Source organism: Oryctolagus cuniculus, chromosome 5 (assembly GCF_964237555.1).
Source record: "Oryctolagus cuniculus chromosome 5, mOryCun1.1, whole genome shotgun sequence".
NCBI lineage: Eukaryota > Metazoa > Chordata > Mammalia > Lagomorpha > Leporidae > Oryctolagus > Oryctolagus cuniculus.
The window spans coordinates 18,254,817-18,268,591 of record NC_091436.1 but is presented as its reverse complement, the minus strand read 5'-3'; the positions used below and the strand labels follow the sequence as shown (position 1 = coordinate 18,268,591).

The 13,775-nt window shown below is 44.0% G+C and overlaps 1 protein-coding gene across 4 annotated transcripts in view; it reads left to right on the top strand.

Annotated features, from left to right (window-relative positions):
- The first annotated feature begins 1,027 nt into the window (after nt 1-1,027).
- PCMT1 (protein-L-isoaspartate (D-aspartate) O-methyltransferase) overlaps nt 1,028-13,775 on the top strand; it is a 49,969-nt gene continuing 37,221 nt past the window's right edge. Inside the window, exon 1 of one of the 4 annotated variants that reach the window (XM_051836839.2) lies at nt 1,028-1,583. In XM_051836839.2, the coding sequence (XP_051692799.1) occupies nt 1,349-1,583 (235 nt within the window). In that variant the 5' untranslated portion in view covers nt 1,028-1,348. The remainder of the gene's footprint in view (nt 1,584-13,775) is intronic. The other 3 variants (XM_051836841.2, XM_051836840.2, XM_017338338.3) reach the window with 3 other exon arrangements.

Here is a 13,775-nt window from a genome sequence, read left to right as displayed (position 1 = left end):
ATTCCAAGAGGTATGATTTATTCCACCTTGGCAACTCTCTTACACCGCTGTATTCATAACTATATGTTGTCTCTTTAAAGGGGGCCGTGCCGGGCTGCCGGTTTACGAGGTCGGGGGTCCCACTTCACCGGGACAGTTTGTGCAAGGAGTGGACGAAACGTAACCGCCGCGGCCGGCTTCGGTGAGAGTTACCAGGGTCTGCTCTGCAGCCGAAGATCGCCAGCCGTCTGCGGAGAGACGGAACGGGCGCCCGGGAAGCGGATGAGCCCCAAGTCGACAATTTCATTCCTATCATATATCCACGGAAAGAACAATTGCGTGTGGGCTCGTTTACGACCACAGAACCCCGACAAGAGGACATGCGTATTTTTGAACAGTGTCACATTCGACAGAACCTGGTAAGCGCGAGAACTTGAAAACTGCTGCTGATCTAAGAGCTTAGACGCGGTGACACAGCTTTGTTTCTTTCCTAAACGTTTACCGAATGACCTAAACGACGGCTGCATTCTGTCAGACTCCGTGCTAGCTCGCAGTCTGCAGCTTGGACGCCACAGGCAGTTTCCCCATCCCGGGCTTGGGCACGGTTCGAGCCCAGCCTCACAGCGGAATCCGTGAGGCTCCGTTTACTGACAACGCACACTTGCGTTGGGAGAACCACACATTCACCATAGGACACTGGGGCGTTTTCCACCGGTTGCAGCTTTTTACGTTTGCTCTAAAGGAGCGAAGCATCCCCGCCTCACCGCACGCCCCAGTCTCAGTTTTTTCTCCCTGGCTCCCACTGTTTCTGCATAACCAAACAGGGGTGCGCCTGTCATAAAGCCGGAGGCTGGTGTTCTCGGGTCGCAGAGGGTCCTCGCCCTTGGGGCTCGATTAAGAGCATCATTTCGGCGCCGTCACTCCAGCCTTGACTCTAATCGACCCAAATATTAGTCGACGGGGTTGGGTGAGGCGGGACGGAGGGAGCCCACCGTCTAACAATCTGGACCGCTATAGGAGCAGCCCCGCCGCTCGCCTCAGGTGACACAGCGCCGACTGCGGAGCCACCAACGGCCACGGCACAGATCGGCCCCGTCATCCCGCCGCCGCGCCCGGCGCCCGGACCGCGCAGGAGACCGCCCCCACCCCCAGGGCTGCAGGGCAAGGGCGGCGGACAGCCCGAGGCCTCAGAAAGGGGCACGCAGGGGCTGCGGCGGCGCTGACTCAGCCCTGCCGCCCTGCGGCCCCAGGGCAGCCGCAGCGGCCACTGGCACCGGCGGCGGGGGCACTAGGCCTCCCCCGCCTGCGGCCCCACCCGGCCGCACCCGAGGGCCGCGCGGCGTCGCAGGGCGCATGCGTGCCGCGGGGGATGCCGGGAGCGCGCAGTGGCGGCAGCGGCAGCGGCGGCGACGGCAGTAGCAGCGGCGGCGACAGCGGGGACGCGAGCGGGGCGGTGACCGTGTGGGAGGTGGTCTCACTCTTAGCGAAACTGTTGGGGACCGTCGCCGCGCTGAAGGTGGTTCTGTACCTGCTCCGAGTGTGCTTAGCGATGGCCTGGAAATCCGGCGGCGCCAGCCACTCGGAGCTAATCCACAATCTCCGCAGTAAGTGCCACCCCCGCCCGGTGTGGGGCAGTTGGGGCAGGCTAGGCCCGGACCGGGTCCCCCGGGCCGGCCGCAGCGTTCGGTCGGCCACCCGTCCGCCTCCGCGCCTGTCGGAGGGCTTGGGCAGAGTTGCAACGGCAGTCGCGGGCTGCACGCGCCGGCGATCGCCTCCCCCTGGAGCGGTCCGTAGCCGGACGGGCAGCGAGAGCGCGCGTGGGGGCCCGCTGCTGCTGCTGCTGCTGCTGCTGCTGGGGCGGGGGCGGGGGCGGGGGTGGTGGTCTCCCCGCGCTCCTGCGAGCCGGGGGGCGCCGCACCGGTGATGACTGGGCTGTGTCTGGAGTCGGCGATCCGAGCGCAGCCGGGCAGGCGAGGGGCGTGACTCCGGGGTGGGGGAGATGCGGGCCGGGCACCTGAGTCGGAACTGAGGGGGACCCCACGCTGGCCCCCCGGCCTCCTTGAGGGGCTTCCCTGCGAGCTTTCTCTGCGGTCGCCTCCCCCGCCCTGCGTGTTTTCCTCTGGAGGGAGATGCCGCTGTCTGATACAGGCGAGCGGAGGGGGGGAAGGCGAGAGTCCTGCGGGTGCGAATGCGGGCTGCTGTCCAGTGGAAAGCTCCGTGGGGGGCGGAGGGACAGAGTGCAGGGGACGCTGGTCCTGGGAGACTTGTGTTTTCGGAGCCTTTAGAGCTCCCAGATCCAGCCAGAGGGTTTACGGATGGAATGCTCTTTTTTCAGCCCTACCGTAGGCTTTAAAAACCTGCTATGGAAGTTTATACACACACACATACATACACACACACACACACACACCATTCTCTTTTGGTTTTTGTATTCCTTCCTCTGATGATGATTTCAGGGTGGGATGGAGTGCTGTGTCACTTTCTTTTTTTAAAATTGAAATATAGTGTCGGCGTCTGTTCGGGAGGCCAGAAGGATCTCACTCTAGGAAGAATTGATAGCTCTTTCTTTGCAGCTAACTTTGCAAATAATCTTATCCTGCCACGTAGTATTTTTAATTGTCCTGTGTTTTATTTTAAGTTTTTTTTCGTGTGGTTGTCTTACTGCTCGACCGGATCTGGAACCACCTTGGAGGCTGGGAACATTTTTTAAAAAGTGATCTTTGAATCATCTAAAATAGTTTAGTATTCATTTTTTTCCCCACCACAAATACCTACTCATTGTCCAGTGTACTAGAGAACTTCAAAAAGTTCATGGAAAACGGAATTAAAAGATGAGTTTATTTTGGTGCAAAAATTGTTTGAAACCCGCCCATAGGTTATTTACGATAGGTATTTTCCATGAATGTTTTGAAGATAGGGTGGATGCTTTGATCTGTGCTAGGAATGCAAAGATAAATGAGAGAAACACTGTTTGGCACATGGTCAGTACTTATTTGTCATCGGACTTTTAAAAACAATACTTGAAAGTTGTGTTTTTAATGTTTAGCAAAAAAGATTGTTTAGATGTCAAAATTTTGTCACCCATTGCCAGTGTTTGCTTTCTGGTCAGGTGTTTGGAAGTAGACATTTATGTAATTGCGGCAGTGTGTGTGACTTGGGTTCCCAAGTAATTGCACATAACCTCAATATGTTGTAAATATATTTATAAAATTTCTTCATGTGATTAAAGTACTGCTATTGCAGTATACGTATGTGAAACAGTCTATACATGAATGGTGAGTCAGTCATTTTCAACCTGTAGATTATCAGAGTGGACTCCTGGCTGTGGCAGGGACTGGTAATCAGTCAGTCTCTTCATTTTGGCCTGATTTTTTGGTAAGCCAAGACTAGATCTTTGCCCACTTTAATGTATTGTATTACTGTTCTTACCTGAAATTTCCCAGGATGTCTTTCTTTCAGAAAATATATTTTGGAGTATTTACCATCGTTGATATTGAAAATACTTAGTTTTATAAAGACTGATGGTTGGTAAGAGGAAACTGGAGTATTCAAGTTGCTGTCTCTTTTGTAACACTTGTGCAACTTTAGTTTCAACTTCTTGCTGAAGTAATTCTAGCTAATAGAGTTCTTTTTTATTTATGTGTGGAAACATACTAGCAAGTAACTTGCAGTGCATTGATATTTGTATGATTTTTTAATATCAATGTGTGTCTACTTTAATTATAACTAAGTAAAATTAAAAATTCATTTCTTCTGTTATATTAGCCATATGTCAAGAGCTAAAAATTCCCATGAAGCTGTGGCACATTGCAGATATAGAGGATATCTACCATCACAGAAAGTTCTGTTGGGCTGTACTAGACCTAGATGCTTGATTGTATTACGTTCCATTTAGTGTAACCTTAGTCTATAGGAGAAGAAAGTTTCTATTGCACCGTTACAGATATTTGTATTAGAATTGTACTTACCTTTGGCAGACATACATTAAGGGTGGCAGTGAAAAACCTAAGATTATCAAACTAGGAAGCTGAAGATAATGAGAGGATTAATATTTTATATGGTGCTTTGCTGAGATTGAGGTTCTTTTTTTTTTTTTTTTTAAGTAATTAATTTGTTTGAAAGGCAGAGTTTCAGAGAGACAAGGAGAGATGGAGAAAGCGAGCTTTTATCTGCTGGTTCACTCCCCAGCTGGCCATAGCCCCTGAGGCTGGGCCAGGCCAAAGTCAGGAGCCTGGAACTGCATCTGGGTTTCCCCATTTGGATGGCAGGAGAGGAGGCACTTGGGCCATTCTCTGTTTCTTTCTCAGGCACATTAGCAGGGAGCTGCATTGCAAGTGGAGCAGCTGGGGCTCATGAGGAATGCTGACATTGCAAGGGGTGGCTTAACCCACTGGGCCACAATGCATACTAGTCCATTGAGATTTCTTTGGTTTAGTGGAGAGAAGACTTTAGGGAATAATGGTGTTTAAATAGTTGAAGAAATGTTATGAAAAATAGGCCCAAGCCAGGACAAATAGAAGGCAAATTTTGGTTCATTGTAAGGAAGAATTCACAAAGCTATCTTAACAATCAGAGTCAGCTTTGAAAAATAGTGTTTTCTGTCACTGAATATGTTGAAGAATGGTTGACCATTTCCCTGTAAGGAGTATTGTAGAAGGGATTTCATCATCAGATTTGATTTAAATGCAGTCTAGATTTCTAAAGGTCTTTCTGAGTCTTACGATTTTGTAAGTTTTTAAAGGCATTCTGTTTACCATCTATTTCCATTTTATTTGAAAGGGAGGGAGAGAGAGAGAGAAACAAGGATCTTTCATCTGCTGTTCACTTTCTGCATGTCCACAGCAGCTGAGGTTGCCCAGGTGGAAGCCAGGAGCTGGAAACGTGGTCCTGGCCTCCCACCCAGATGGCAGGGACCCAAATACCTCAGCCATCACCTGCTGCCCCCTAGGGTGCTAATTAACGCGAATATGGAATCACAAGTGGAGCTGGAGCTTGAACCCAGACACTCTGATATGGGATGTGAACATCCCAAGCAGCGTCTTTTCAGAAATAGAGAAGGGGAGAGAGAGAAAGAGATCTCCCATCTTCTGGTTCACTACCAAATGGCTGCAACAGCCTGGGTTGTGCCAGGCTGAAGCGGGAGCCATGAGCTTCTTCTGGGTTTCCCGCTTGGGTGCAGGGGCCCAAGTATTTGGGCCATGTTTTGTTGCTTTCCCAGGTGCATTAGCAGGGATCTAGATCAGAAGTAGAGCAGCCGGGACTTGAACCGGTGCCCATATGGGATGCTGGCACTGCAACAGAGGCTTAACCTCTTATACTACAGCATTGGCCTCAGGCAGTGTCTTAATAACTGTGGTAAATGCCTGCTCCTAGTAGCATTATGAATTACTTGAAATCACTTTGTATGTGTGCATGTGTTTTAAGTATTTTATTTGAAAGGCAGAGCAACAGAGAGAGATCTTCCATCCATTGGTTTACTCCTTAGATGACTGCAACAGCCAGGTGTGGGCCAGGTCGAAGGCAGGAGCTGAGTAGTTGATACTGGTCTCTCACATAAGTGGCAAGGGCCCAAGTAGTTGGGCCATCCAGTGTGCTGGTGTCACAGCTGCTGCTTAACTCTCTGTGCAGCAGTGCTAGCCCCTGGTATGTATGTTTTAGGTACGAGCCAAAAACATTAATATTTTAACATTAACTTCTAATGTTAGCTGTATTTTAGAGTTTTGCATAACAATTTAGTTTGTCAGAGATGAACAGGAATCCAAGAGACATATCTTTCTCCTTTGAGAAATGACATCAAAACAGTTAATTTTACCTGTCAGTTGAAAGTGATTAAGATATAGACATCCCTTTCTGTTTTTTGTTTGTTTGTTTGTTTGTTTTTTAAGATTTACTTGAAAGAGTTACCGAGAGAGAGAGGAAGAGACAGAGAGAAGTCTTCTATCTGCTAGTTCACTCCTCAAGTGGCCACAGTGGCTGGGGCTGAGCCAGGCTGGAGCTGGGAGCCAGGAGCTTCTGCCTAGTCTCCCACATAGTTCAGGGGCCCAAGCACTTGGGCCATCTGTGCTGCTTTCCCAAGCTCATTAGCAGGGAGCTAGATCAGAAGTGGAGTAGCCAGGACTTGAACTGGTGTTCATATGGGATGCCAGTGCCACAGGACACCATAGTGCCATCCAGTCTAGATTCATACCTAGAATGATGTACCTGGTTATTGGTTGTCCCACTTAAAAAAACAAAAAATATTTATTTGAAAAGCAACGCATTAGAGAGAGGGAAAGAGAAGGTTGGAGAGAGATCTTCCATTCTCTGGTTCACTCCCCAAATGGCTGTTAATAGACAGGGTTTGGTCAGGCTGAAGCCAGGAGCCAGGAATACCATCTGGGCCTACATGGGTGGCAAGGACCCAAATACTTGGGTCATTTTCCAGTGTCTTCCAAGGCATATTAACAAGAAGCTGGATCTGAAGTGGAGCAGCCAGGACTCAAACCAGTGCTTTGATATGGGATGCAGGTGTCAGTAGTGGCTTACCTGTTGTGCCACAACGCTGGTGCTCTCTTGTCCCACTTTGAAATCCCCTCCTCTCAGATACATTTTGCCTTTTTTTTTTTTTTTTAAATAAGGATTTTATTTTATTTATTTGAAAGAGTTACAGAGAGATGGAGACACACAGGTTTTCTATCTGCTGGTTCACTCCCTAAATGGATGCAATGGCCGGAGCTGAGCTAATCCGAAGCCAGGAACTTCTGGGCTTCCCACGTGGGTGCAGGGGCCCAAATACTCGGGCCGTCTTCTGCTTTCCCAGGCTGTGGCAGACAGTTAGATCGGAATGTGAGCAGCCAGGACTAGAACCGGTGCCCATATGGGATGCTGGTGCTTCAGGCAGAGGATAAACCTACTGCACCATGGCACTAGTCCCTCCTTTTCTCTTGTAGCTCTGCTCTTTCTGTCATCTGCAAGTAGTTTATCTTTACGGTTTCTGTATTCCAGCCAGGGAGAAGAACAGGGCCCTTTAAGGGACATGATCTGGAGGTTGCATACATAATTTCTGCCTACATTCCATTGACAAGAACATAATTGTAAGCCTACTCATGGTTATGGGAAGCTAGAGAATGCACGCAGTTAAAATATATTACAAGGAAAAGAAGTCCTTGCTCCATCTTGCTTATTGTTGTCACCTACTGTCTATAACAGGGTTCAGAAAATTGAAAAGATAAATTTTAAGTTATGTATGTACATGGTTAAGATACAAGAAGGATTGACAGTGAAAAACAACAGTTGCCTACCACATTTCTTATCCCAGACTCAGTGTCTCAAGTGAGCCACTTTTAACTATTTTCGGTTCTTGGTGATCTTCATATCTCTAAACCATATGCTTAAGCTGCTATGCCTTGTTTTATCAACTTTAGACACCATTTGCTGACGTGCTGCCAAGACGAATGAATATTTATACACGACAAACTGACAAACATACCCCTTCCCCTATATAGTTACATCATGCTTTTTGGTTTTCCTTTTGAGGTTTGTAACCACAAAACTTTAAGTTACATCCTTTAATCTCTAATTCTTGTTCCTTAATTATTTCTTGTTCCGTAATTTACAAATTAACTCTATCTCCTAACTCCCCACTTAAAAAACCTCTTATTTATTCATTTTTATTTTATTTGAAAGAGATCTTCAATATATTAGTTCACACCCCAGATGCCTGCAGCAGTCAGGGCTTGGCTAGGCCAAAACCAGGAGCTTGGTATTGATTCCAGGTCTCCCACAGGGGCGGCAGAGACCCAAGTATTTGGGCCATCTGCTTCCTGGGGTGTCTATTAGCAAGAAGCTGATTGGAAGCAGAGTAGCTGGGATGCAGATCAGGTGCTGCAGTACCAGATGTGGGTTTCCAAAGTGGCTACTTATCCCTAACCCTCCCCCCACCCCCACTTTGTAGGAAACAATATTAGGAAGCTTCTCCTCACTTCTCATTTCAATTTATTAGCAGTTCTTTTGCCAAAGTCAATGGAATTTATATTCTAAGCAATAAATGAAACTTCTGCACTATTTGTTGATTTTAAAAATTGGAAGTCAGTTGCCATCATTAGTATTTATGACTGAGTCAGTGCTTTGCCAAGCTACATAGTGAGCTATGAGTTTATTCCATTCCTTGTTCTTTCTTTCCTTCCGGTATTGCAAACCCTTCAACTTTGAAGAGAAATATCAAATGTTTTTCTTATTTTTCCATTTGACACTTCATCATTTGCTTGAGATCATGCCACAGTTTAGTTTTCTTAATATGTAAATCATGGCTTTTGATTTTGTTACCTGTAATTTGATCCTTCTGTGCTCCTCTCCACTCTTCAAATTGGGAAGAGAAACGTGTACCTTCTTAAAAAGGCCCTAATTTTCTCAAACTTTATTATTTGGCTTATGGCTTGGATGCTATTTTATTCTCCTTTCTGCATCTTACTGACTTCTCATTTGGATCAGTTGCATATTTATTTGGGCCAACATTAGCTATTATAATTATTGAATTAGAGTCCTTGGACCCCAGGGTGGCAAGCAGATTGGATTTGGGTGGTTTTCAAGCTGTTCACTAGTTCAAAAAGCCCAATGATAATTGTACATTTACTATTAATTAGGGTATATATGCAAAGTGAGGCTTCAAATTATTTTGCTAGAAATATTTCAGGGCACTGAAATATTTACATATATATATGTTATACATATATATATATATATGTTTGACATATATATATATATATGTCATAGATTACCAAAATTAGGAAAACCGTTAAATAACTTAGAGTAGCTTGGTTTAAGTGTTTTTCAATACATGAGGTCCTGAGTAGAGATAAATAATAACAACCCTGATTTGAAAATGTGGGAAAGCACCCAGTTATGCCTAATGAAACTTCATTCTGAGCCTTGATGCATTGAGCTTTTTTTCTTTTAAAGAAATTGCTGTAAAGTTGATAGTGAAAGTCCTTGCTTGCTTGCTTTCTATTTTTTTTAATATTTATTTATTTATTTGAAAGTCAGAGTTACACAGAGATAGGAGAGGCAGAGAGAGAGAGATTGATTGATTGATTGATTGATTCTTCCATCTACTGGTTTACTCCCCAAATGGCCACAATGGCTGGAGCTGCGCAGATCTGAAGCCAGGAGTAGCTGGGTCTGGAACCAGAGCTCATATGGGATGCTGGCACTGTGGGTGGCAACTTTACCCACTATGCCATGGCGCTGGCCCCTGTGTTCACCTTTTTTTCCAAGGATTTATTTTATTTGAAAGGAATAGTGAGAGAGAAAGGGAGAGCTAAGGAGAGACATTTCTGTGTACTGGTTTATTCCCAAAATGCTTGCTATGGTCAAGATTAGGGTAGGCTGAAGCCAGGAGCTAGGAACTACATCTGGTCTCCCAAGTGGGTGGTAACCACTTAGGCTATCATCTGCTGCATTCCAGGTGCACTTTGCAGGAAGCTGGGGCAGAAGACTAGTAGGGAGTCGGTGCTGTGGCATAGAGGGCTGGCATCCCAAATGGGTGCCGGTTTGAATCCCGGCTGTTCCACTTCTGATCCAGCTCTCTGCCTGTGAAAGCAGTAGAAGATGGCCCAAGTGCTTGGGCCCCTGCACCCACGTGGGAGACCCAGAAGAAGCTCCTGGCTCCTGGTTTAGGGTTGGCCTAGCTCCAGCTATTGCAACCATTTGGGGAGTGAACCAGCAGATGGAAGACCCTTCTCTGCCTCTGCTTCTCTGTAACTGCCTTTCAAATAAATAAATAAATAAAATCTTAATCTTAAAAAAAAAAAAAAAAAAACCCTAAAAACCAGAATAGTAGTAGTCAAGACTTGAGCCAGGCATTCAGATATGATGTGGGCATCCCAAGTGGCAGCTTAGCCTTTTGGCCACAATGCCTGCCCACATTCAGCGTTTTAGCATATTTCTGAGTCATTTAGTAGTTTTGACAGATTTCATATGCTTCTATAACTGTACAGTAAGAAAAGAACCAAAGAAACTCACTTTGTGTGTGTGATGTTTAATTTTAAAATATATATGGAAGACAGGGAAATAAGAGAAATCTTTCATCCACTGGTTTGTTCCCCAAATGCTCTCAAAAGCTGGGGTTGGGCTAGACTGAAGTCAGGTGCCAGAAACTCATTGTGGGTCTTGCACATGGATGGTAGGAACCTAATTATTTGAGCCATCATCACTGCCCCCAAGAGTCTTTATTGGCTGGAAACAGGAGTCAGGGGCTAGAGCCAAACCCAAGCACTCTGATGTGAAACAGGGCCATCTTAACTGCTAGGCTATATACCCATATTCTGCTTTTATAACCTTAAGAAAATATTTTCTCTGTTTATTTTTAATAATCTGGGTAGCTTGTCTAATCTTCTTTGTATGTGAATAATATTTTTATTTTGGTTAATTTATCCCAAATTTGTATTTTAAAATGGGGAGATCATATAAGTTTGTCAGTCTTACCCTTTCTCTAGTGTGTATCTTGGTTGTTAATTAATTTTTATTTTTTTTCCTATTTGAAAGGTTTGTATTTATAACTTTTATAGTATCTTCAGTCCACTTTTATCTTTTCAATATCTAGTCTATCAGTGTTACATTCTTTGATTCTTCCTATCATACAATAATCAGTGATCTGATTCTTCTTTCTTCCTTTCTTCCTTTGTGTTTTTTTTTTTTTTTTTGCGTTCTTTCTACTTTGTCAGAACATCTAACATTTATTTAATTTTTTTAAAGGCTTGTTTATTTACTTGAGAGGCAGAGTTACAGGCAGAGAGAGAGACACAGAGAGAGGTCTTCCATCTGCTGGTTTACTCCCCAAATGGCCACAACAGCTGGGGCTGGCCTATCCAAAGCCAGGAGCCAGGAATTTCTTCTGGGTCTTCCATGTGGGTGCAGGGCCCCAGGTACACAGGTCTTCGTCTACTGCTTTCCCAGCCCATCAGCAGGGAGCTGGATTGGAAGAGGAACAGCTGGCACTGCATCCCATATGGGTTGCCAGCGCTGCAGGCAGAGGCTTAGCCTACTACACCACAGCACCAGCCCCCTAAACATCTAACATTGAAATACTATTATCCTACCCATGTCCTTGTCCTTATGTTAGTCTTTGCACTACTATTGGATATGTCTGCACTGCTGATGTATTCTGATTGTCTCTTGGTTAGATGAAATACATCCTCTAGAAGATTTCTCAGGTAGGGCTTGTGTGCATAGCATTCTCTTTAAGTCTTAGACATTCAAAATGGGTTTTTTGTCTGTGGCCTTGGTATTTGAAGGATATCTTGGCTGGGTATAAAAACCTGGCTTGCCCATAAAGAAGATCATCATAAAAATTTGCCAAATTTAAGAATATAATTTGAAGAATGTGGCAAACATCTGATTTGTAGCCACACTCTAATCATAAACAGCAATCAACAAACTAGCCAATCGGTCAAAACTGAGTAGCTTGCTGATTTTAAAAATATTTTTTGAAGCATGAATTTAAAAAAAAATGTATTATCTCTGGCTGTTCTTGCACTACAGTGACAGAGTTGAATAGTTGCAACAGAGACTGTAAGGCCTACACAACCTGAAATATTAACTATTTAGCTTCTTACAGAAGTTTGCTGGTCTCTGCTTATAGAATGTTCCTTTCACCTAAAGTGTTTCTTTATGCCTTCTTTGCAGTTATACCAACCCCTAGCCACTACAGATTGGCTTTTGCCACTCTATTTTTGGCTTTTTTATAATTTGATATCAACAGGATCATATAGAATATAGTTTTCTTGTCTGATTTCTTTCACTTAGGTTAGCGCTTTTGAGCATTATTTCTGTTGGGAGTGTTCGTGGTTTGCTGCTTATTGTTGGCTTCATTTTCCTTTCCTGAATTTCTTAAAAACACTGCTTCATTCTTCTTTTGCTTTGAATGTTGCTCTTAAGAGACTTGATGGTTACCTTTAAAAAAAAAGCAAAAAACCCCTTAATAAATAATTGGATAATTTTTGCCTTGAGAGCCTGATAGTTTTTCTCTATGCCTTTAAAATTTATGTTTTGCTTGGGTATGTTTTAAAGTTATTACTCCTAGAAATGCTTTTACTTACTTTCTAGTAAGTTTTCTTGGAATATTGTTTAAATATTGATTGTGTTCAAACAGCTAAAATATTTGACTTAAATTTTCTTTTTACAGTAACTTTGAATGGAGTTATCTTTTTTTTTTTTTTTAAGATTTATTTGAAAGGCAGAGTTAGAGAGAGAGGCAGAGAGAGAGAGAGAAAGAGCGAGAGAGGGAGCGAGAGCGAGAGAGAGAGAGAGAAGTATCTTCCATCCATCGGGTCACTCCCCAGATGGCTGCAACAGCCAGGAATGGGTCAGGCCAAAGCAAGGAGCTTCCCCTGGGTCTCCCATGTGGGTGCAGGGGCAAGCACTTGAGCCATCCTCTGCTGATTTCCCAGGCACATTAGCAGGTAGCTGGATCAGAAGTGGAGCAGCTGAGACTCAAATTGGTACTGTAGGCTGCTGCTTTAACCCACTGAACCACAATGCTGGCTCCTCTTTTCTTTTTTTCCTACTCTTTGGCATTTTGTAAAGAGGGTTCAAGAGCACTATTTTGTTAGTATAAACTTGCAGTTAGTAATGGTGGAAAAGGGCAGAGATTGGCATATCTTGTTTTGTTTGTACAGGATCCTTAATGTTTGTTTTTTCTCTTCATTGCTACAGCTCCCAAGAGGTGCCATCCTTTCTCCTACAAACAGTACTTCTGGTGGTTGCTACTTCCAGTCTCACTAGATTTTTTAAAAAATAATTTTTTAAAAAATAAAAAATTTTTTTAAAAAAAATTTAACCGCTACATAAAAATGGAACATACTTATGGAATATTATGTGATGCTTCAATACATTTATACATTATAATTTTCAGTTAGGGTAACCATACCTATCTCCTCTAACATTTATCACTTCTTTATGATGAAAGCATTTTTTTAGGAAAATATCCAGTCTATTATCATAATCTGTAGTTAACCCTAGTTTGCAATGGCACACCAGAACTTCTTACTCCTATATGACTGCAACTTAGTACCTGTTAAATGGCCTTTCCCCATTCCTCCCTTCTTCCTACTACCCAGGCTTTCTATTTTCATACTCTCTCTCTCTCTGTTTTTTTGTGCTTTTTTTTTTTTTAAAGATTTATTTATTTATTTGAAAGAGTTGCAGAGAGAAGGAGAGAGACAGAAAGAGGTCTTCCATCCACTGGTTCACTCCCCAAAGGGCCACAGTGGTCAGGGCTGGACCAGGCTGAAGCAAATAGCCAGGAGCCTATCCAGATTGCCCATGTGGGTGGCAGGGGCCCAAGCACTTGGGTCATCTTCCACTGCTTTTCTCAGGCTGTTAGCATGGAGCTGGATCAGAAGTGGAGTAGCTGGGACACAAACTGGTACTCACATGGGATGCTGACATCACAGGTGGTAGCTTTACCTACTACACCATAATGCTAGTCCATACCCCTAGCTTATCATAACCACTATACACTCAGCTAATGTGAAATCGTGAAGTTGTTTTTTAGGCTGCTTTTACTAAGATATAATTCTATACCATATAATTTACCCATTTAAATTGTAGAATTTAATGATTTTTAGTATATTCACAGATATATGTAATCATCACCTTGGTCAATTTAGCATTTGCATTAATTTAAAAAGATAGTTTATATCACCCTCCTGTTCTCTCATCATCCTCACCATGAGTGTCCATTAATGGAATTTCTGTCTATAGATATGCCTATTCAGGGCATTTGTAAATATGTAGTCTTTTATAGCAGGCTTTCACTT